The 22050-nt window shown below is 37.2% G+C and overlaps 1 protein-coding gene across 1 annotated transcript; it reads right to left on the bottom strand.

Moving 5' to 3' along the window:
• Positions 1-11482: 11482 nt before the first annotated feature.
• Positions 11483-21829, bottom strand: LOC107516317 (N-acetyllactosaminide alpha-1,3-galactosyltransferase-like 1). The gene is given in 5 exon segments (XM_036238605.1): positions 11483-12149; positions 12635-12772; positions 18567-18611; positions 21701-21747; positions 21749-21829. Coding segments are annotated over 5 exon segments (978 nt in total).
• Between the last annotated feature and the right edge of the window lie 221 nt (positions 21830-22050).

Here is a 22050-nt window from a genome sequence, read left to right as displayed (position 1 = left end):
ATCCTCAGGGGAATGGTTATTACACAGACATCAGGCAAAAGGGAGAGACTTCTTTTCATATTCCATGAAGACGTACCATTCCATATTGAAATGGCAAAATAACTTGATTAGCTAATCAAGTTACCTTGTATGGTCGTAAGGGACTATGTACTCAAAGGGGAGGAAGCTCTGGGGAATCAGATAGCTGTTGCCATAGACCAATTTAAAGGGGAACAAGAGGGATTGAATCATGATGGATGCCTTTAATGATGGGATGATTGAGGGCAAGCAGGTAACATACTCAGATTGTAAAAGTGTTGCCTTAATGGAAAACTCAATGCCTTTATGGGATAGTGTTGGCAAAAAAAAAAAAAAAACTCTTATAGCTTGTAGTCATAGGGCAGAGGTAACTGAAAACTGAATTCAGAGATTGATTTGTGGTTTAGTAAATTATATTAGTATATGAATTCACATACTTTGTCAGGTATTTGATATGAATGTTAGATTAAGCTAGATTAGAGAAGACTGGGATCTTAACAAATGAAATAGCAATGCATGAGAGGAATCAAGGCTTAGAGAACCCTAAGCTCCTAGATTTATCTAAAATAGTATTTTCAACTGTGGCACTATTAACATTTTGAACTGGGTAATTTTTCTTGGGTGGGAGTTGCCCTGTGCATTGTAAAATGTGTGGCAGCGTCCCTGGCCTCCACATACCTGCCAGATGCCAGTAGCTACACCATCCCTGAGTCATTGCAATAAAAAATGTCTTCAGATATTGCCAAATGTCCCTCCCCCCTCCCCCACCGCCAGGTGAAGCAAGGGGAAGAGATTGCCTCTGGTTTTAGAAACCATGTGTCAAAAGTGTTACCTGTTGTGCCATCCTTGCTTAAGGAAACCATGGCTCGTGGAGAGGGAAAACTAAGAGGTTGTCTCACTCCCTGTCTTTCATTACTGCTTATCTACCAACCAGAATTCAAACTTAACATGCCTCAGAAGGCAAAAAATGTAGTATCAGAGCAGGGAAGGTTAAGTGTTACATCTACAAGAATTATAGGAATTTGCTAATTTATGACGTGAATGGATATGGGAGTGCTTGACCAAAAAAATAAAAATGGAATTTTTAGGTTAAACTTAATTAATTGATAAGATTGCACCTGCCAGATATTTGGCAGTACGTGTGGTTGCTTGGGCAGCCGGCTGTGGTTCTAACAACATAGTGAGCTAGCTAATCCCTAATAGCACTGAAAAACCAGAAAGAATTTGGCCTAAAAGAAGGGCTAAAAAAATTTAGGGTACAGGTGTGCCAAATTAGATCTATCATGCAATCTGCCCATACAAGCCTCATATATCCTCTGATGTGGTTCAGAAGACTCTCGGTTTAGTTTTGCCACAATATATGGATTAGTGAAGGGAGTATCAGAATCTTCAGTAAACACTGGACAGTTTGCCCTTTCCAGGCTGAGAATGCTGATGGGAAGGTCTACATTTAAATGAGAGTCTTGATCTCAGCATGGGTAGCAGAGCATGAACAAGTAGTGGGCATGCTCATCAAATGGGGTGAATTACTATGATCAGATCTCAGGGAGGTTTTGCAATCATAAACCTATAGAAAATTTATTTTTGATTATAGGAGTGATATGTGAATATTTCTTATTGTTAAAATTTTAAACAAAATGGGTAAAGCAAATTCTCCCTGGACTCCTCTCCTCTAATCCCTCTTGCTTTCATGAAGTGTTCACCAGAAATTCTCCACTGCAGAAGAGACTTTTGATACACAGATGTTCAAAAGGGCCCATTCAGTAAATGCCAGTTCTCTTCTGTCTCTAGCCAACACAGTGCTTGCTGAATGGACTTGTCAACACAGTGGCCGTGATGATGGCCAATAACGTGGACTTCCCTTATTTTAGGCTTTCCTGGTCCATGCCATTGCTGAAGACTTAGTTTGTCAGTAACAATAACCAATTCTGAGTTCTTGACTCAGCATTACACCTATAAGCATCCAGGTTGGCCAATTAATAGTGGAACTCTTCCGTCGTAAAAAGTAAAATCACTTTTTTTCTCTTGTCTTGACATATATACCTTCACAAAACTGAAAATTATCCCAAGGTGTGGTTTTCATATGACTGAAAGTCTGTGAACTATCAGACAACTAAATTTAATTTTTATTGTGAATGTCTGGGTTAGTGATATTTGGATGAGCAGTAAAGGCTTGTAGAAGTAATGAATTATTATGGTTTTTTTTACACAAATTTTGTTTTCTTATTTAGTTTCAGCAAAATGTTATACTGAGACATCATATAAATTTTAATTTGTTGACAATAATGCCATATTAAATCCTTCTTGAGGTGGTGTAGACTTTACTTACCTTTCTTTTAAAGCATTCAAAATAACCTATTAAAATTAAAAGGCAAGATGCTAATTTTAATCAATGAATATAAAAATTTTAATGTAATATTTAAAGCTAGAATTTCTCATTTAATATTCAAAAATGTAATTAAATTGCATGAAACATTTTATAAAAGTAAAACTAATTACAATTCTAGAATTAGTATCCATCTGTTAGTGTAAAATATGAATAACTCCCTTTACACAAATTACATCTAGATATACAGACACAGATTTAAGAGTAATATGAATTATTTACTGTTATAAAATGTTTTTCAGCTGCCATATATCAGTGTCAAATAGTATGCTAATTAGTGATATCACTGGAATCAATGAAATCCAAAGAGAAGTTAAAAAATGGACATTCAGCCCTCTGAGAATTTAATATACAAGTATTTTATTCAGGCTCTCACAAAGGAAAGATTTATCAAACTAATTAATTTTTTTTTTTTAACCATAGCGTTGCTACTGTTCAAATTCTCTCCTTAGCAAAGTCTGTCTCTGAGAGCAGAAACATAAACCGCCCACCTATATAGCATTTAGGGACAGTCACCTTTTATTTTGAGGAAAAAGGAGGACAAGAACAAGAAATAGAAGTGTCTCCTTGGAGCCTAAATGAAGTTAGGCTATTTAAGGTTAGAGATAGCACTGTGGCAGCACTGAGTGCCGGGGCTTAAGTGATAATGATACCCACGTGTTCTTTCATAAATTCATTCTGTTTCTCTCTCGTAGGTAGGAGCTTCTAATGTGTGGGGCCCAGGCGCCCAGTTCTGAGGTTGGTATTGGGTCTCAGCATTCAGTATGAACATGCTTAGGTCATGCTCCTATTTTCCATCAAGGTACTTGTTCCCATGGTTGTTCTGTCATTCTGCATTCACCAATTCTAGTCTTCTACAGGAGTCGTTCACTCAGGTCACAAAGAGGGAAGCTAGAGCTTTATCTTCTTTTCTCGTTTTTGTATTTTTAAATTTTTATTTTGAAATAATTTTAGATTAAAAAAAAAGTCTTAAAGATAGTATTGAGTTTTTTAATACTTTTCCTCAAGCTTCCTCCAATGTGTTCATCTTCAATTATCAAGCCGCATCTTCCAAAACTAAGAAATTAGCATGAGTACAATACTGTTAACTAAAACCATAGACTCCTTTTAGATTTCACCGGGTTTTCTGCTGATGTCCCTTTTCTGTTTCTGGCTATCACATTGCATTCGGTCTTCCCATTCCCTTGGTCTCCAGTCTGTGACAGCGTTTTGCTCTTTCCTTGTCTTTCAGAACCTTGACAGTTTCAGAGTACTGATCGGGTATTTTGTAGGCTGTCCCTCAATTTGGCTTTGTCTAATGTTTGGGTTTGTCATGATTACATTGGGAATGTGGATTTGGGGGAAGACTACCACAGAGATGAACTGCCCTTTCCACTGCATCTTATCAGGGGTGACTTATGATTAGTGATATTTACCTTGAGCCCTTGGCTAAGATTTCTCTGGTTGCCGTTTCTCTTTCCCTACCCTATCTTTAGAAGAGAGTCCCGAAGTCCAGTTCACACTGAAGGGATGGGGAATGGATTTTAAAATTGTGTTCTATCAATCTCTATTTTATATTCCTTTTTACCTTCCACTTCCAAAAGTCCACTTAGTTCCTGAGCCTTTGGAAGATTCTGTGATATACATTAATTTAGTTCTTGGCTTTTACACTATATCTCACATCACTTTTCTGCATTCCAGCTTCCAAAATGTTGTCTCTATTATCTCCTCTTCTGTTTGTATTTCTAGGTTTATGGGTTTTAAAAAATCCCTCTACCAGAGTTTTAATGGGGTTTCAGAGGAAGCGAAGTTGAATTATTACATTCAATCTCCCATCTTTATCAGGAAGCTTTGGGGGAGAAACTTTCTAAGCATCAAAATTGACGTTTAATCTGGATTTGGATTTGCTATTTCTGTTGGTCATAATTCTATCATTGATATAATCCATGGAATTACTGAATATTTATTTTGTACCATTGTTGTATTTCATAAAACATTGTGATCAGTCAAGAAATTCAGTTCACGGCTAGAGAAGTAAGGCTTCTAGTGTTGGTTGGTGTGCTTGGCTCTGATTACCAAAGGTAAATTAGGTCAGTATTATAAAGCTAGGCTTATGCAGAGTATAGGATGCTCAGGAATCATTTTGGGTCAGTTGACCAGGCAAAGAACTTTAACTGACCTACGAGCCAAAGGCAATTAAAACTTGAATGGGTTGAGGAGGGAAGTTAAAATACACACCAACCTTCTTGACCAGTTGCATAAATGAGGACCAAAGCCCTCTGTATATCCTTTCTTGTCTTTAACCTTTTTTAGAGGAGTTTTAGATTTATAATAAAATTGGGAAGAAGGTACAGAAATGTCCCATATGCTTTTTGCCCCCTACACAGGTATAGCCTCCCCCACTGTCAACATTACCCACCAGAATACTATATTTTTTTTGTCAAGGACCAACCTATATTGACACATCGTAATCACTCAAAGTCCATAGTTTACCTCAGGGTTCACTTTTGTCGTTGTACCTTCTATGAGTTTGGACAAATGTAAAATGACATGTGTCTACTATTATAATATCATACAGAGTATTTTCACTGTCCTGAAAATTCTCTGCACTCCCCCTATTCATCCCTGCTCCCCAACCCTGACCACAACTTGCCTTTTTATTGTCTCCGTAGTTTTGCTGTTTCCAGAATGTAATCGGTCATAAACTGTATAGTCTGTTTTCATCTTTTGTTTTGATATTGATTTTGTTTATCATTTGGTGAACATGTTGCAGTTCTTTCTTTACATGCATTTTTATAATTTTTATTATTTTTTCAATAAGTATTCATCTATATGAGTCGCAAACCAAAACAATATAGGGTATATATTGAGAATTCTCCCTCCCGTCTCTATGTTGTTCTCCCTTGCCCTGCCCCTTATTAGTGACCACTTTTATTAGTTTCTTGTGGCGCTTTTTTTGGTATTTCTTTATGAAAATACAAACATATATTCTTATCCTTCCCCTTCTTACACAAAAGATCACATACTACTCATACTATTAGTGCATAGAGCATTTCCTTGTTCTTTTTTACAGCCCTATGGATGTCCCAATCTTTATTTAACCATTTCCCTATAGAGAATGATTTAGAGTTGTTCCTCATTTTTGGCTTTCAAACAATACAGCTGCGAACGACACATGTTTTGTAGATGTGTAAGTATATTTGCATATAAATTTCCAGAAGTGAAAGAGTTGCAGAATATAGACTTATTATTACGGTGTACATAGAGTGGAATTAGCTGTCATGTGTTTTAACAGTCAGGGACAACCAGGAAAATTGCAATCACTTTTAGTATTTGCAACAGAGAAAATGTAATTCAGGGAAGTGGTTACCAGGTAATAGAAGAACTGAGTGTCTAAGTGAGAAAGTGAAGCAACCCAGAGATTAGTAACAGCAGAAGAGCCACTTCTTATAGCCTGGAGAGACAAAAGTCATAAGAAGCTGTTACTGAATCGCAGAGCAAGGTCATCCAACAATTCATTAACATATACAAAGATACATAAACACACACATATACACACATACATTAAGCAAGAAGGAAATAATGTTTCAGGTATAGCCCTTTTTCTGTCTGGTTGTGAGCCTGTAGTTGATATTCATAACTTTCTTCTTGTGCTACTCATTTCATGTTCCCTTTGCTCTGAACCGCGCCCATACCGGGCGGTGTGATCCAGAGCTTCATTCCTGAAGGCTCTGAATCTGCAGTGGTCTCGTCTCCTTTTTTGGTTCACAGTAGTTTTCCACAAACTTTTAAGTGTGAATGTAGAGGAGAAAGTGAATATAGGTGACACAAATAAGATAGAATTGACAGACTTAGTGACTGACGACATGTGTAATGAGAAGGGAGAGCAAAAGTCTATATGTGTGATAAAAATGTTACACGGTGTGATGCCGTTCTTGTTTGAGTTTGAGTAGAGTTCAGATAGACCTGGGCTCAAGGTAGAGTTCCCAGCTATCCTGATTGCCCTGAATTGAGACTTCCTGCACTAAAACTAGGAAAGTGCCTAGCGAACTGGGACCGTTTGGTCACCCTAGCCTAAAAAGGACTCGCAGGGCAGGTTAGTGACAGGAGCTTCCTGACGTGAGCACTGAGACACCTGGGATAGCCAGTCCTTCAGAAGCAAGCAGTCAACATGCCTTTGACTTGGCCTGGGAAGAGAGGCTTTAGTGGTGCAAAGAAATGGTGATTCTTTATTCCTAGATAGCTACCATTCAAATCTGTCCCCAGCCCTTAGAACTCATGGATTCAGGGTGGGTTCTCGGGTGTAACCCAGTGGGGACAGAGTCTTCCTCACCACAGACCACCCCACAGCTCTGGAAATTTACAGGTGTTAGTGCATTCACTAGTGAGTTAGTTGAAGATAGTTTGGAGAGTTGCAAGGGATGGAGAAGAGGAACTTGGTAACATGCACTGGCACACTGCAGAACTGAAATATTTGGCAGGGCGGAATAACGTTTCTGCAGACGGGGCATAAATTAGTGAAATTCCAGCTGTACAGCAAACATAACATTAACAGGCTGGGGACAGGGGAGACCAGAGGAAACTTGGCAACACTTCCACTTTTCTTGAAGTGATTCCTGTCCGGGAAAGGATAGGTTGATTCGGGTAACTTTCTTTGTAATATTGTGCCATCTAGTGTTAATTCTTATGTTCTCCTTTGTCCTGGTTAGATTGTTAAAAGAAAGTGGATGAATTAAGAATCTTCTGAGGACAGTTCAGAGTCATCAGTTATTCATTCATTTGTTCATTCGACAGATACTGATTGAATGCCTTCAATATGCCACTTATTTTTCTAGGCTATGAGATTACAGCTGTGAACAAAACACAAAAATCCTGAATTCATGGAAGCTTACATTTTGTGGAGAGAAAGACAATAAATAAGAAAAATAAGTAAAATGTATACTATGTTATATAATTGTAAATGTTAAGGAGAAAAAATAAATCAAGGAAGGAAGAATTAAGTTTAAAATTTTGGAGTCTATAATTTTAGATCAGGTGGTCAGGCAGACCTCACTGAGAAGATGACTTCTGAGCAAAAGACAGAGATAGGGAGAGAACATTCCAGGCAAAGGAAATAATCAGTGCAACAGCCTTGAGTTGGAAGCATATCTGGTGAGCTCAAGGAACAGCGAGGCGTGTACTGAGCTGGGGGAGAGTATTAGGAGATGAGGGTATTTGAATCACAGTAACGACTGCCACGTTCGTTTTGTGTGAGATAGGAAGTACAATAGTTTTGAGCAGGGCATGGCTTTATGTACGGTTTATATGATCACCCTCGATGCTGTGTTGAGAACAGACTGAATGCAGGCAAGTGCAGAAGCAGGGAGAGCAGGAATACCATTTTAATAACCCGGGCGAGTGATTATAGCTTGAGCCGGAGTGGCGGCAGTGAGGGACGCATAGCGGTGGTGAGAATTCGTGGATGCCTACCTTGCTCTGGCCTGCCTCAAGCCTAAGGGCTGAACTGTCCAGGAAAGTGAGGAAAAGGAAGAAGGGGCTACCTACCTTTAGGTTTTTAATTCACCTGGAATTGGTTTCTGTGTTTGGTGAGAGGAAGCACGGTTGCAATTTTTTTCCACTGGAATGTTCTGTTTTGCCAGTACCATTTACTGAAAAGAGTATCTCTGGCGGGGCAGGGGAAGGAGGGAACTGTGCGTTATCATTACTATCATATGTGAAGTACCCACGTATGTGAGTCATTGCATATCTCAGTTATGTACATTGATTTACTCGTCAATTCCTGGGACAGTATTATATATATATACACACACGTATATATATATATATATATATATACACACACACACACACACACACACACACACGCACACACACATACATATATATATTTTACTTTATAATCAGTCACTATTTAATAGAGCCAAGAATTTGACTTTATTTTTTTAAATTAGTGTTTAAGATATTCTTGACCCTTAAAGTTTCATAAAGTTTAAACTTGGCTTGTTAAATTCCGCAAAAAAGAAAACCCCCAAAACAAACCCTAAAAAAACTAAACCTCCTGGTAATTTTAATTAGTATTGAATTAAATCAGTAAATCGATTAAGAGTGAATTGACATTTTTATCCTATTAGTCTTCCAGTTCACCCTTTATTTCAGTGTTCTTTCATGTCTTCCAATAGACATAGGGGTCTTGCATATCTTTTGATACATTTATTTCTAGATACTTGATTTTTTTATGCTACTATAGAAGATATCTTTTAAAAAATTTGCTAACAACTTTTGGCTGGTATTTGCAAATGCAGTTGATTTGGTCTAGTCTTCATCTTGCAATTTTGCTGAATGCTCTTATTTCTAATGGTTTATCTTTCGGGCATGGTTTCTACAGACACATGTGTCATCTGTAGCTAATTATAGCTTTTATTTATATTTCTTATTCTTCATACACTGACTAGAATCTCTAGCACATATAGAATAAAAGTTGTTCCTGATTTCCCGTAATTGTTCCTGGTTTCAGAGGAAAAACTTTCACCATTTAACATTAAGCGAAATGTAAGCTTGCTTTAGTTTTCTATAGGTATTCTTTATTCTTTATAATATTCTTTTATCTTTCAAAAACATGTATTAGTGGTAATAATGTCTCCCCTTTTATTTATGATATTGGTAATTTGTGTTTTGTCTTTTTATTTTTTGTCTAAATTTGCCAATGATTTGTTAGTTTTATTAGTTTTTTAAAATAGAAACCGCTGTGTAGCTTAAGAAACAGAACATTGGCCCTTCGTTCATTCCTTCCTTCCTTTCTTTTCTCCTTTTTCCCTCCCTCCCTCTCTACCTCCCTCTCTCCATCCCTCCCTCCCTCTCTCCATCCCTCCTTCCCTCTCTCCCCCACTCCCGCGCACATCATCTCTGTTTTTTTTTTTTTCTTTTTCTTTCTTTCTGTACTGGTATTGTTCTAAATCTTATCCTAGAAAGTAATTTTACATATATATTTTTTCTACTTCTTTGAAATATATTCATTTTATACAATCTTTGGTAAAGACAGTACATTTTAAAAGTTAAAGCAAAATTTAACCATATTAAGATCTAATGCTTTGTTTAAAGTACAGAGTGAAAAATTTCAAACTATAAGAGACAGACATCACTCAGTAGAGTTTTCGGCAAAGTCATTTGTGTCATTAAATATTTCAAACATAACAATGTAAAGACTGTTGTAATGAACACCCTATTGCCAAACTAACCTTAAGAAAGAAAACATTTCACATATAGGTGAAGCATACTGTGTATCCCTTTTCGATTACATTTCCTTTCTAACACAGAGCCAACCGCAGCCACGAATTTGGTGATCATCCTTGAAATTCTTATCTATGTACTTTTGCCTATATGTATATATCCTTAAACAGTATGTAGTGTTACTTCACATTTTATAAAATAATATATAAATGATAGCCTATGGTATATGTCCTTCCACAGATAGTTTTTGCTAACCATCATTCATTCAATAAGTATTTTTGCTGAAGTTTTCTATTTTTAATTTGTTTTGAGATTATTTGGAATTGCTTGTTGAGAACTTTTTTGTGATGGCTGCTCTGAAATCCTTGTCAGATCATTTCAGCATCTGATTTATCACTAAATGGGCAAAAGTTGATGGCCTTGTCTCATTTGGGTGGTGGCTTTCCTGGTTCTTGGTATGATGAGTGATTTTTATTGTATTCTAGACATTTTGACTATTAAATCTTGAGACACTAGATCCTATTTAAAGATGTCACTTGTTTGTGTTTACTGCATAGTCCCTGGATTACTTTTTTGGACCGTGGTTCTAATGACAGTGTAGATTTCGGAGACTATACAGCATTATTCCGGTCCGCTTTGTTCACCTGGCTCCACCAAGGCTCCTGCAGGGGCGGAGTGCAGTTCCCTGGCAGGTCCTGCTAAGTGGAGCGTGGTCGATTCTGGGCCATGACCGGTGGGTGCTTTCCTGTCCCTGTTCTCTGGGCCACCCAAGACCTCCTGATCACTGCTGGTGTTGCCTGAGCCGAGGGAAAGGACTTTCCTGGGCTCCCATGCTGGTGCCGCTAGGTGGCGAGTGAAGGATGCTGGGCCTGTGGGGCAGAGAGTGTCTCCCATGACCTTCTCTCTGCATCACGTGGTACCAGCCAACGGGCTTCTCGATCTCTGCCAGTTGCCACTAAGTGAGGGAAGCATCAACCTGGGCCTCTTTCTGCCTCTGGTGGTAGTAGTGGGGGTCACCCTTTGCCACTGGGCGCAGGCCCCAGAGATGCTGGACATGGGTCTCCCTGTACGGCTGAATGGAGGGCCAGGAGACACTGGGCCTGTTAGTACTTCTGGGTGGAATTCTCTGCGGACTGGTGTAGACAGGACCGGCCAGCCAGCTGTGAAGGGGGGATAGGATTCCCCACTAGGGTTCTACTGGGCTGCCTCTTTCCCAGGCCTTCAGCCAGAGAGAACTGGCTTTTCTAAATAAAATTCCTGTAGCATTTAAAAAAAAAAAACAAACAAACTCAATATCTTTGTAATAGTAAAAGTAAGGTACATATTTGGTAGAATGTCTCTAGTTCACTTAAGTAGATCAGATACTAGATAGATTGAATACTAATTGAGAAGATTAGTTATAAGCAATATATATCACAACACTGAAAAACAGTATTTAATGAGTGAGTTGAATATTTATCTTTTCTCTTACATTTATCCCTTTGATTTTTTTTTGTTTGTTTCTTTCTCTTTTTCTTTCTATCATCTATCTCTATCTATCTATCTATCTATCTATCTATCTATCTATCTTCTGAACTAGAGTCTGGGTGTGTTTCTTCATATAAAACACTCACTTTATGCCTCCAAAAGAATTTCTACATTATTTATAATATATAGATAACAACATTGTTGTGCATTAACATATTCTCATCCATTTATTTTTCATACAGCATAGGTAGCTTTAGATGGTACAAAATTACAAAGAGAAAAACAACTTATTTTCAAAGATCACATATTTTTGTAAGTTTCTAAAAACACTGAAAGTTTTAATGTTTTATCTTTAAGTAATTATTGTGATTCACTTATTAACCCATAAATCTGATGACATAACCGTCAAATATCTTTTGGCTGCCATGCTATCTTAACATGTTTAATTTGTGGAGGAGTTCTAAAAGTTGGATCCCAATTGTATTCTGGTGATAACAACTTAGTGGGCTTATTGATAAAAAAGTACTTGTTTAGGTGACACTCAAATGTGCTGCTAAGTCCATTGTTGTTGTCACTAGTTACTGCTCTTTGATATTCTATAGTGAAGGTTAAAACCTCCTGGGGCGTGCCACCAAAAATTGCACTATGATAATAGAAATCTCCCTCTCCAAAAGGGATGAAAGCTGCTGATTTATATCTTCTCTCATAAGGAACATTTTTAGCATTTTGAAAATACCACCATGCATGAAGTTGAGCTACAGATTTGCCCAGGGTTTCTACTCCAAAGTCTTTCTTGAAGATCTGGTTTATAGTCATACTGAAGAGAAAGTCGACTTCATTCTGGATGTGTTTTATGATGTACACATTTAAATTCCTCATGCGTACGACATTAACATCTTCCCACCTTTTTTCTTTTGATGCAGCAAAGAGTTTAAATGTCCGAAGGGGACCTAACTCTATGGGAGGGAACCGGGAGAAGTCATCCATGATGATGTAGAAGATAACTTTGTAGCCATTCATAAAGTGCTCATTAGCAGATTGGATGAACTCTTTCAGGTACTGTCCTGCAAATCTGCGAAACATGAAAAAACAAACAAACAGAAAAAAACATTTTGCTAAAAATCGTCAGGAGTATGCGTGTCATTTAAATACGCTGTCTAATATACATGTCATTGTTGCTCAAGAACTACCAGCAGATCAAGGTGGAGAAGTTGGATCTGGAGCTAAATTGTATTCATTAGTGAAACTGTATTGGTAGTAAACTTGGGGGCAAGCGAGAACTTGGGGGCAAGAACTAGGGGGTAGCAACTTGAGAAGACTTGTAGAGTTATTTTGAAGAAAGAAGAGAGAGCGAAAGAGATATTAATGAAAAGATTTCCAAGTAGTCTTAAGGATTCAGCCATGGCTGGAGAAAATAACCACTATAAATAAATACATAAACAGATCAACCAGATAATGTTTAGGGTTAATCATGAGTAGCTCTTTGGTGTAGAAAGTTCATGGGTGCTTATATACATTTTTGCAAAATAAAAAAGAATGAATATTAGTAGCACCTACTTTTCAGTAGCCCATACGACCAAGCCTACGGTAATGTTCAGCCTTTTATAATATTTTTCCAGGACCTGTCTATTGTAAGTTCCTTCCCATATAACTGGAGCGAGCCAGTCAGTTGTTGTTATTACATCAGGACGTTTTCTGTTGATCAAACAAGAAACAAATTCATCAGGTACCAGTTTATTCTGACAGCAGAAGTTGTCCAAGTGCACATGCTAATAATTATGAAGTACTTACTGTGTGCCAGGCACAGTTCTAGAGTGCTTTACTCTACTCAGTTAACCCTTGCAACGTCTTATAAGTACTGTTATTATCCCTATTTTTCACATGAGGAAACTTAGGCACAGATGGTTAAGTAAATTGCTTAGTATCACACAACTCATAAATGGCAAAGTCAGGATTCAAGCTCAGCTAGTTGGGCTTCGGAATCTATACTTTAGTCGTGGTGCCATACTTACTGCCTTTTGAGCCTGGGGATTTTTTTCCTTTGAGCTCTGACTGCAGCTTACACTCAAGTAGCCCAGGATCGGAACATTTCTCTGATTATTGGCTAAAGCAGACAGCACCATGTCTCCTTATGTCTTCTATCTTTTCCCCTTCTCCTTTTTCTCTTCCTCCCTCCTCTTTTTCTAGAAGCTCTAGAGTCCTCTCATTTCACCTTTTCCTAATGCTTTAGGCCCATCAGTGCGACTTGGAAGAAAATGAGATTAGTCCAAAAATAGAGAATGCCATTAGATTTGCTTCTAATAATGACAAAATGACAGCAGAAGTAGCTTCATTAGTAATAATAAATAGCTTGGCTGGAGGCAGAGCATTAAACTATTAAAGCAAATTAAGAACTTCATTTTGAAAGGAAATGAATACAAAGTGAGAAGCCATTTTGCTATTGGTGATTGCAAGTTTAATTACACATCTAGAACCAGACAAGACTAGATTTGGGAACTCTTACTAGTATATTAATAATGATATTCAGTAGTCCCTCCTTGTCCAAGGGGGATAGTAAGACCCCCAGTGGATACCTGAAACCAGATGGTACTAGCCCCCTCCCCCCCTTGTGCCTGGCTTAGTGTCTATGTACAAAGTGGCCCCAGCTACTTAGGTTCCTGTGGAGATTAAACATGGGCTCAGTGGCACAGGCATCCTCTTACTAGGGTTGCGCTATACTCAGTGCTGAGCATCTGACCTGCCAACAGGAGGGGCTACCTCCAAGCCTGCAATATGACACTGTTTTCCAGGGGCACCTGCCAGCCAACTAATGGCTGGTTGACCTTGTTAGACCCTGTAAAGAAAAGGGCAGCATCTTTCCCTCAGGAGATTGTTTCATGCTGCTGAGCTAACAGGTGGAAAATGACATTACTGCACTGGCCGGGGTGACTGATCTTCATCACCAAGGGGATATTAGATGCAGTAAACACAATGCTGGTGAGGAGGGCTGTGTGTGTGGGACCCAAGGGATTCTCTGGGGTGCCCCTTAGTACTGCCGTTTCCAGTAACAATGGTCAGTGGGAAGTTGTGGCAACCCAACAAGGTGGGTCCACCATGGGACTCAGACTCTTCAGGAATGGAGATCAGGTAAGAACTCTGACATTGAAGGGCTTGTCGGAGGATAAGGAAACCATGGAACAGTGATTATTAACTACCTTATTTTATTACCAACCTCCTGAGTGGTATTGTAGCCATGATTTATTATGTTAATTACTTTATTTCCTTTCCCTGCTACCTTATCTGCAGAATACTGGAGATGGCTAATGTTACAGTTTCGGTTCTAGGTGGGAATATGGCTGAATTGTCATTACTTCTTGCTGATATCCCATAATTGATGAGACTTTGTATTTCTTCTGCTTGGGGAACATGAACTTTTTCATCTAAGTGAAGGTTGAGAAATGATTCTGAGTGGCAAAAAGGGTGGATAATGATAGTTATTCTCCATTTACCTTTCCTCTATCCATCCTCAGCTCTTCTCTGCCTGGCCATATGCCTTGGGAATAGACTAATCCCATAAGGTCCCCTGTTGTATGGCTTCCAGTGGGTTCTGCTAATGGGAGGCACCCACATAAGGTCAGAGGGAGGGAAGAGAAGTTATTTGTTTTCCTCCTCTCTCTCCCAGCTTTGTCGAGGTCTTGGCAGTGGCTGTGTCCATATGCAACCACAACTTCTGTTGGGTGGCTGTTTCATGGTTCCAGAAATACCTGGTCTCCAGGAATACCATTCCATCTGTTGTCCCTTTAGGCCTAGGGTAGTCACAGTTTCCAATTGTTGCAAGCTCCTTGGCATCTCCATATCCTTTTTTGATGAGATGTTATCCACGATAATAATATGGGAGGGTATAATTTGTCTAAAAAGTTTATCTAGAGGGAGCGTGTGGGGACTCTTCCTGTAAGCCAAGGCCATATTGACCTATATCTAGTTCTAGCAAACTGAGCAGGAGTCTGAAAGGGTAAGAAGCAGAAATGATATATTGAAAATAAATATATCATAAGTCCACAGAATCATGATAGAATAGTACTACAGAATTTCCTCATCTACTCCTGCTTCATCAGTGAAGTTTCTCCACTTCCTGCCTTCCTGGCTTGATTGCCCTATTAGCAACCTACTTTTCTTTTTTCCTCTCTATTCTTATAATTCTATATATAATTCATGTGCAGTACACAAATCTCTCTCTCTCTCTCTCTCACACACACACACACACACACACACACATCCAGGCTTTTAAAATCTTGTTTATTTTACAGTGATGAGAAAATGCATACTTTTATGTACTTTGCTTTTCTCACTCAACACAATCTTGGGGAAATCCTTCCAGGTCATCTGGACTAGTTATTATTCATTCTTTTTAATGGCTGAATAGTATTTCGAGGTGTGGACAGTTTGTTTAGCCATTGCCTTACAAATAGGTATTCATTTTATTTCTGGGATTTTTATCACTGTGAGAAATGATACAATAAACTTTCTTACTCTTTTGTACTTACGTATTGTGGCTGTTATTTTTACTGGATAGGCCCAGGAGTAGGAGTGCTGTATGTGTACATTCATTTTTAATAGATGTTTACCAAATGCTTTTTAAAAGGCTGTAATTCACACTTCCAAGAGCATTTTCCCTACACAATTAGACTGTAGCTTTTAAAAAATTCCATATTGATAAGAATAAATGCTCATTGTTATTTTATTTTACTTTTCTCTAATTTCCAGTGAATTTAAGCACCTTTTTATATGCTTGTTGGCTATCTCAGTTTCCTTTACTGTGAGTTTCATATTTTTCTATTGAATTGTTAATTTTTTTCTCAGTAATTGTAAGGACTCCTTGATTTAGATAATTACCCTATCATCTGTATTACAAATATTTTTTCCTAGATGGTTTTCTCATCTATTAAATTTTGGTTCTTAAATCAAATAAAAAATTTAAAATTTCATATAGAGAAATGCATCTTTTTAAATAGCTACTAGTTTCCCTCATTAATTAAGAAGATCTTCTTACCTAGATTTTACATGTTCTGTTACTGACTATCTAGTAAGATTTTTTTCATTGCTTCATTTTTTACACTTAAGTGTTTAATCTTTCAGGGATTTATCTTTATATATGGCATAGGACAGAAGCTGTACATTTTTCCCAAGTAAGTTGCTAGTAGTATCAGCATAATTTATGAAATAACTCATCCTTTCCTCACTGATTTTTTTTAGCCATAAGTATTTATTTAAATGGAAAATGTCAGTTCCCTCCCACACACCATTCCCCCATGAAGTAAATCTGTAATGTATTTTATTTGAACAATGAATTTTGGTCATAAATTCTAAGAGCTGGTTATGGGGAGTGAAGCTCCATATAAGAACTTTCTCAGATGTCTGGAAGACTAGGGCCTCACCTTTATCTTGGGAATTCTCTTTATATTTAGTTCCTGACTGTCCTCACTGATTTTTATAATACCACCTTTGTTACATGTCAATATTTATACAGTATACTGTGATCTAATTCTGGATTTACTATTCTGAACTTTTCCATGTTGATTTGATCACAATGGTGTTAGAATACGTTCTGATATTTATTAAGGCGAAATTCTCTTATTTTTCATACTTGCCTTGGCTGTTGGGAGACATTTTTTATTTCATATTCACTCTAAGCTTATGGTTTTTTCTTAGTTAATAAGAAAAAAATGAGCTTCTTCCCTGATATTTCAATATTAAAGAGGTCATTCATTTTATTTTAAACTAAAAGTCAATATGATGCTTAATTATAAAGCAAATAGATATTAAGTTAAATGTTGATGAGTACAATGTAGAAAAATAAAATTGGACAGAGAAGAAAGGGAGTATGGGCACCATTTTACATGGGGAGGCTGGAGAAGGCTTAACTGATAACATTTGAGTGAAGTCTTGAGGGAAGTGAGAGAATGAGCCTTTAGACTATTTGGAGGATGACTGGTCTTTGCAGAAAGAACAGAAGGTCCAAAGGCTCTGAGGTAAGAGCATGCTTGGTGTATCGGAGCATCAAGGAGGCCAGGGTGATTTGGGGGGAATGAGACAGTAGTTAAATATGCTGTCAGAGGTGGATGTTAAGCAGCTCTTTTATCTATAATTATTCTTCACATTTTAAACTCTGAATTCCCTGGAAAACATCTTACAAGAGCAAAAGGTCTTGTTCATAAGAGCAAAAACCTAGGAACAGCTTAAGTGCCCATTACCAGGGCAGCGGATGAATAAACTAGTTTAATTCCACAGTCAATTATTATGCAACCATGAAAACAGATGACAGTGATATGCAATTTTTTGGATGAATCTTAGCTATCTATTATTAAGGGAAAAACTAAGTCCCTGAAGATTACATACAGCATGATATCCTCTTGATAAAGTTATAAAAAACTGAAATTTTAAAATAGACTTTTTCCGGAATATATATTGAAGATACAGACTTATATTTTAAGAAAGAATGTAAGTGGGAGGTGACTGTTACAGGGGGTAGGATGAGGAGATGCAATGCTATATGTTGAAGTTATTGAAGGTTGTAATTTTTGTTTCATTAAAAATAAGCAAGCGAGAAATCATACAAATAAATAAGTAAATTTTGTATGAACTAATGATGAGTCATGAAGCAAGAATTATTAATCTAATTCTGTGCACCTGAAGTTTATTTAAGAATTATAAATATAAAAAAGGAATTCACAGATGATGAAATACAAATAAATAATAAGCACGTAAAAAGATACTGAAATTTAATAATTACAGAAATGCAAATTGATTGAGATATTTTAACTAATTGCCAATATTAAATGTTTGATACTACTAGAATAAAATATAAATATACAAAACAAATTAAATTTTACTAACAGTTTTCTACTGTTAATTGGAAATAAATGGAATAATCATTAAAGGGCAGTTTAGCAACCTGAATCAAAATTTTAAATGTTTATATCCTCTTACATTAATGGTGCCACAATAAGAATTTATCCTCAGATAAATTTACACAACAGTGTACAAAAACACAGTGTACAAAAACACATGTATACAGATATTTATTGAAAGATTACTTCCAATAGCCCCCAAATTGCAAACAGTAGAAAACCAATGGGGAGCTGGCTGAATTAATTATGCTATATAGCCATAAAATAGAATACGAGGAAGCATTACACAAAGAATGAGCTTGTCCCCGAATATTAATGCCAAAATCAAGAGGAGTCATTAATGGCATTTCGAGCTGCTTCTAGAGAGATTTTTTTCTTTTCTCTTATAAAACCAGGAATGTAAAACCAGATAATAGCTTTCTCATATGACCCTTAATTGCCTAGCTTTTTATAAATAGGCCCCAGTTCTGTATATAAAAGCTTTCAACGTAAAAACTCTTAAGGCCAGGATAGCAACAATTTGGTGATGGAATAAAAATCTTCCCTGTTCAAATGGAAATGTACTATTATTTTTATGTTGTGAGCGGAATTTTTTTTCTTACTTAGGATCAAACCAGTCTGAGAGCTGAGGTTCTGCTTCATGATCCCTGGGTACAAAGAGAAAATCAAGTTAAGAGTAATCCACTCATTCGTCAAATATGTATTGCACCCCTATAACATGACAGACACTGTTTGGTTCTGGTTCTATAACTATGAACATTTACGTCAGCTCCTGTCCTCAGGAAGCTGATAAACTAGCAGGAAAAACAATGTTAAATGAATGATTACAGTACAAAGTGATAAGGGCCAATAGGGAAAATCTGATCCCCATGGGAGCATATAAATGGGCATATAAATTTGGGAATAAGGGAAACCACTTGGAAAAGAAATATGTGGACTGGCTCTGGAAAGATAAGGGCTAGTTCGGAAAAGAGGTCATGAACAAAGGCAGGAGGGCAAGAAACAATGTGGATCGTGAGGAGGGAATATATTTTTAAATTAACAAAGTGGGTAAAATAATGCATATTTAGACAAGAATGCAGATTTAATTAATTCATTTATCAAACATTAGTAGCTTGTTATATAATAGATGCTCTGTTATGTGTTGAAATAAAATGGTTGAAGTAGGGGTCCAGATGTTCATGTTTGATTTTCATTTAAAGAGAGGCCCCATCTAAGGTTTTGTTGTACTTTTAAGGTAATTATTTAATTAATGAAGTTATGAGGGAAATTTCCTTTCATAAATTGGGGATTTTTTATAAAATAAGAATAACTTTAAATGACTTTCGCCTCCAGAAAGATGAAATAGTACTAGTTTTTCCTATTTCGATCACTAAGTATAGCTAAAAACTCTGGACATTATATATAAAGCAAACAAAAGAATACTCTGAAAGGTGCAAGGATTGATTGACATAGCAGTGAGTCCCCTGGGATTTTTGCCACATATAGCCCAGATTGAGTGCTAGAGAAGCCAACAGGCACAAACACAAAAAGAACCCTGAGAAAAGCCCACTCTTCAGAGCTAAAGGACCAGGAAAAGGGCAACCTAGCAAGACAGAAAACTATTGTACACTGCTCACTGTATTCCAGCTCGATATCACAGAAAAACTGTGGCCCCACGTCCATCCCTCCTACAAACGCCAAGCTGAGAGCTAGACTTCCATCCTCAACAGACTATAATGATGCTCCCTTCCCTCCCCACCAGAGTTAGAGGAGGTTAGTGGGGGTTAGACCTTCCATCACTGCTCAGCAGTTGTGTTCATCCCCCTGTAGTCCGTGTCTGTGGAGACTATGTGGGGAGCCTGAACTCCCATCCCTGCTATTAGTAACAAAGAGCCCCTCCTCCCTAGAGTTCAGTGGAGGCAGAAGAGAGAGCCTGATATTTCACCCCTCGACTGACAGTCATAAGGAGGTGCTACCCATTTCCCAGCTAGAGCAGTGTAAGAGGATGCCTGTGAAAATAAGTTTAAATAAGCTACAGTCTCATAGTACTCAAAATGTCTAGTTTTCAATCAAGAATTATACCAAGAATCAGGAAGATCTCTGAATGAGAAAGGAAAATCTGCAGATGTTATAATCACATAGAAATTAGAATTATCTGACAAGGATTTTAAAGCAGCCATGGTAAAAATGCGTCAATAAGCAATTACAAACACTTGAAACATGAAAAAAATAGAAAGTTGCAGCAAAGGAAAAAAAGTCAGGTCAAAGATATAGACGATATAAAGAAGAACCAAATGGAAATTTTAAAACTTGAAAATACGATAACCGAAATAAAAACTCAGTGGTAAGCTTAACAGCATAATGGAGAGGATGGAGGAAAGAATTGGCGAAGTTTAAGACAGAATAATAGAAACCCCTCAATCTGAACAATGGAGAGAAAAAGAATGAAAAAACAAAATGAACAAAACCTCCAGGACACATAGGACTATAACCAAAGATCTAACATTCTTGTAATTGGAGTGCCAGAAGGAAAGAAAGAGAATAGAACTAAAAGTATTTTTAAAAATGGCCGAACAGTCCCTGAAATTTGGCAAAAGATATAAACGTACAGATTTAAAAAACTAAGTGAACCCAAACAGGATAAACCTAAATAAATCCGTGCTAAGGAACAGGATAGTCAAATTCCTGAGAGCTAAAAGTGAAAAAAAAAAAAAAAATCTTAAAAGCAGTCAGAAATGATTTGCCTATGGGAGAAAAACAATTTGAATGAAAGTGGATTTCTCTTCAGATACCATGGACCCAAAAGGAAGTGGTACAGTGTTTTCCAGGTGCCATAAAAGAACCATCAACCAAAATAACACTCAGTAGGTGAATGGTTAAACAAACACTGGCACATCCCTTGGTGGAATAAAAAGAAATAACCTGTTGACAAACACTACAGTGTGGCTGGATCAAGGGCATTATGCTGAGTGAAAAAAAGCTCATCTCAGTAGATCATATACGGTATGATTCCATTTATAAACATTTTTAAAGGGACAAAATTATAAAGATAAAAATAGATTAGTGGTGCAAGTGATTAGGGAGGGTTGGTGAGAGGTTTGGTGTGAGTATAAATGGTGGCTCAGAGGGAATCTTTGTGGTGATTGAATAGATTCAACTTCTTGTGAATCTATCTATAATTATTTCAAAATCAAATATTATAAAGTCTATTTAAAAGTACATCCTTTTTTGACATTTCAGACGTGTTTTCAGCTAAAGATATATCAGATTGCCCAATCCTCATGCTCATTCAAAATCCAAATCATCTATGCCAAGCAAGCTTCATTAAAAATATACAGTGATAAATGCAGTCTTTTTTAAAATTTATTTTCGACAGTTGGTTTCACTAATATCTCAGTTCCTACACAATGGTCAGTGGTGGAAAATATGGTGGACTGATGAGGGCTGTCAATCTAAAGAAAAACATCATCGTGAACAGAGATACTATGGCAAATGTCAAAAACTTGTCTGGTATAAGCAAGCGTGTTGAGTGAGCAAAATTTGGAGATGTACACATACACATGTCCATACAAACTCACATACATGTATGTGTGCATGTGTAGACACCAAAGAAATTCGTCAGTGGCTTTGCCTCTAGAGAACTCAGTGTAGTTTCTTGTCCTTTCTGACTGCCATCACCATTACTACACACTTGACTTCAGTCAGTTTGGCCTCAGTTCAGTTTGTGGAATATTTATGGAATGGAGATTCTTACCAGCAGAGCCTTATCTTCTGTAGGTGCTTCTTTATTCTTTAGGTAAATGAGGGAAAAGGCATTTAGTGTTAAATTTGAACAAATGCTTATTGCAATTAGCATAACAGGAAATCTAGAATTCAGACCCATTCACTTACTTGTTAGCCACGTAATTAGTAAACACCTATTATATGCCAGGTATAATGCCAGGTATAAATACCTACTAAGTGCCAGGTTCTGGAATACATAGCATCCAGTTCTGATCTGACATTTTAGTTCTGGAATCCAGGCCTGCTACAAGCTTATGGTCTATAATTTCCTTTTTGATTAAGATAGCACCTTATCTTCAAAAAGAGGATCTTAATATTATT

Source organism: Rousettus aegyptiacus, unplaced genomic scaffold (assembly GCF_014176215.1).
Source record: "Rousettus aegyptiacus isolate mRouAeg1 unplaced genomic scaffold, mRouAeg1.p scaffold_m13_p_3, whole genome shotgun sequence".
NCBI lineage: Eukaryota > Metazoa > Chordata > Mammalia > Chiroptera > Pteropodidae > Rousettus > Rousettus aegyptiacus.
The sequence above is the reverse complement of the archived record's forward strand: the minus strand, read 5'-3'. Positions and strand labels throughout refer to the sequence as shown.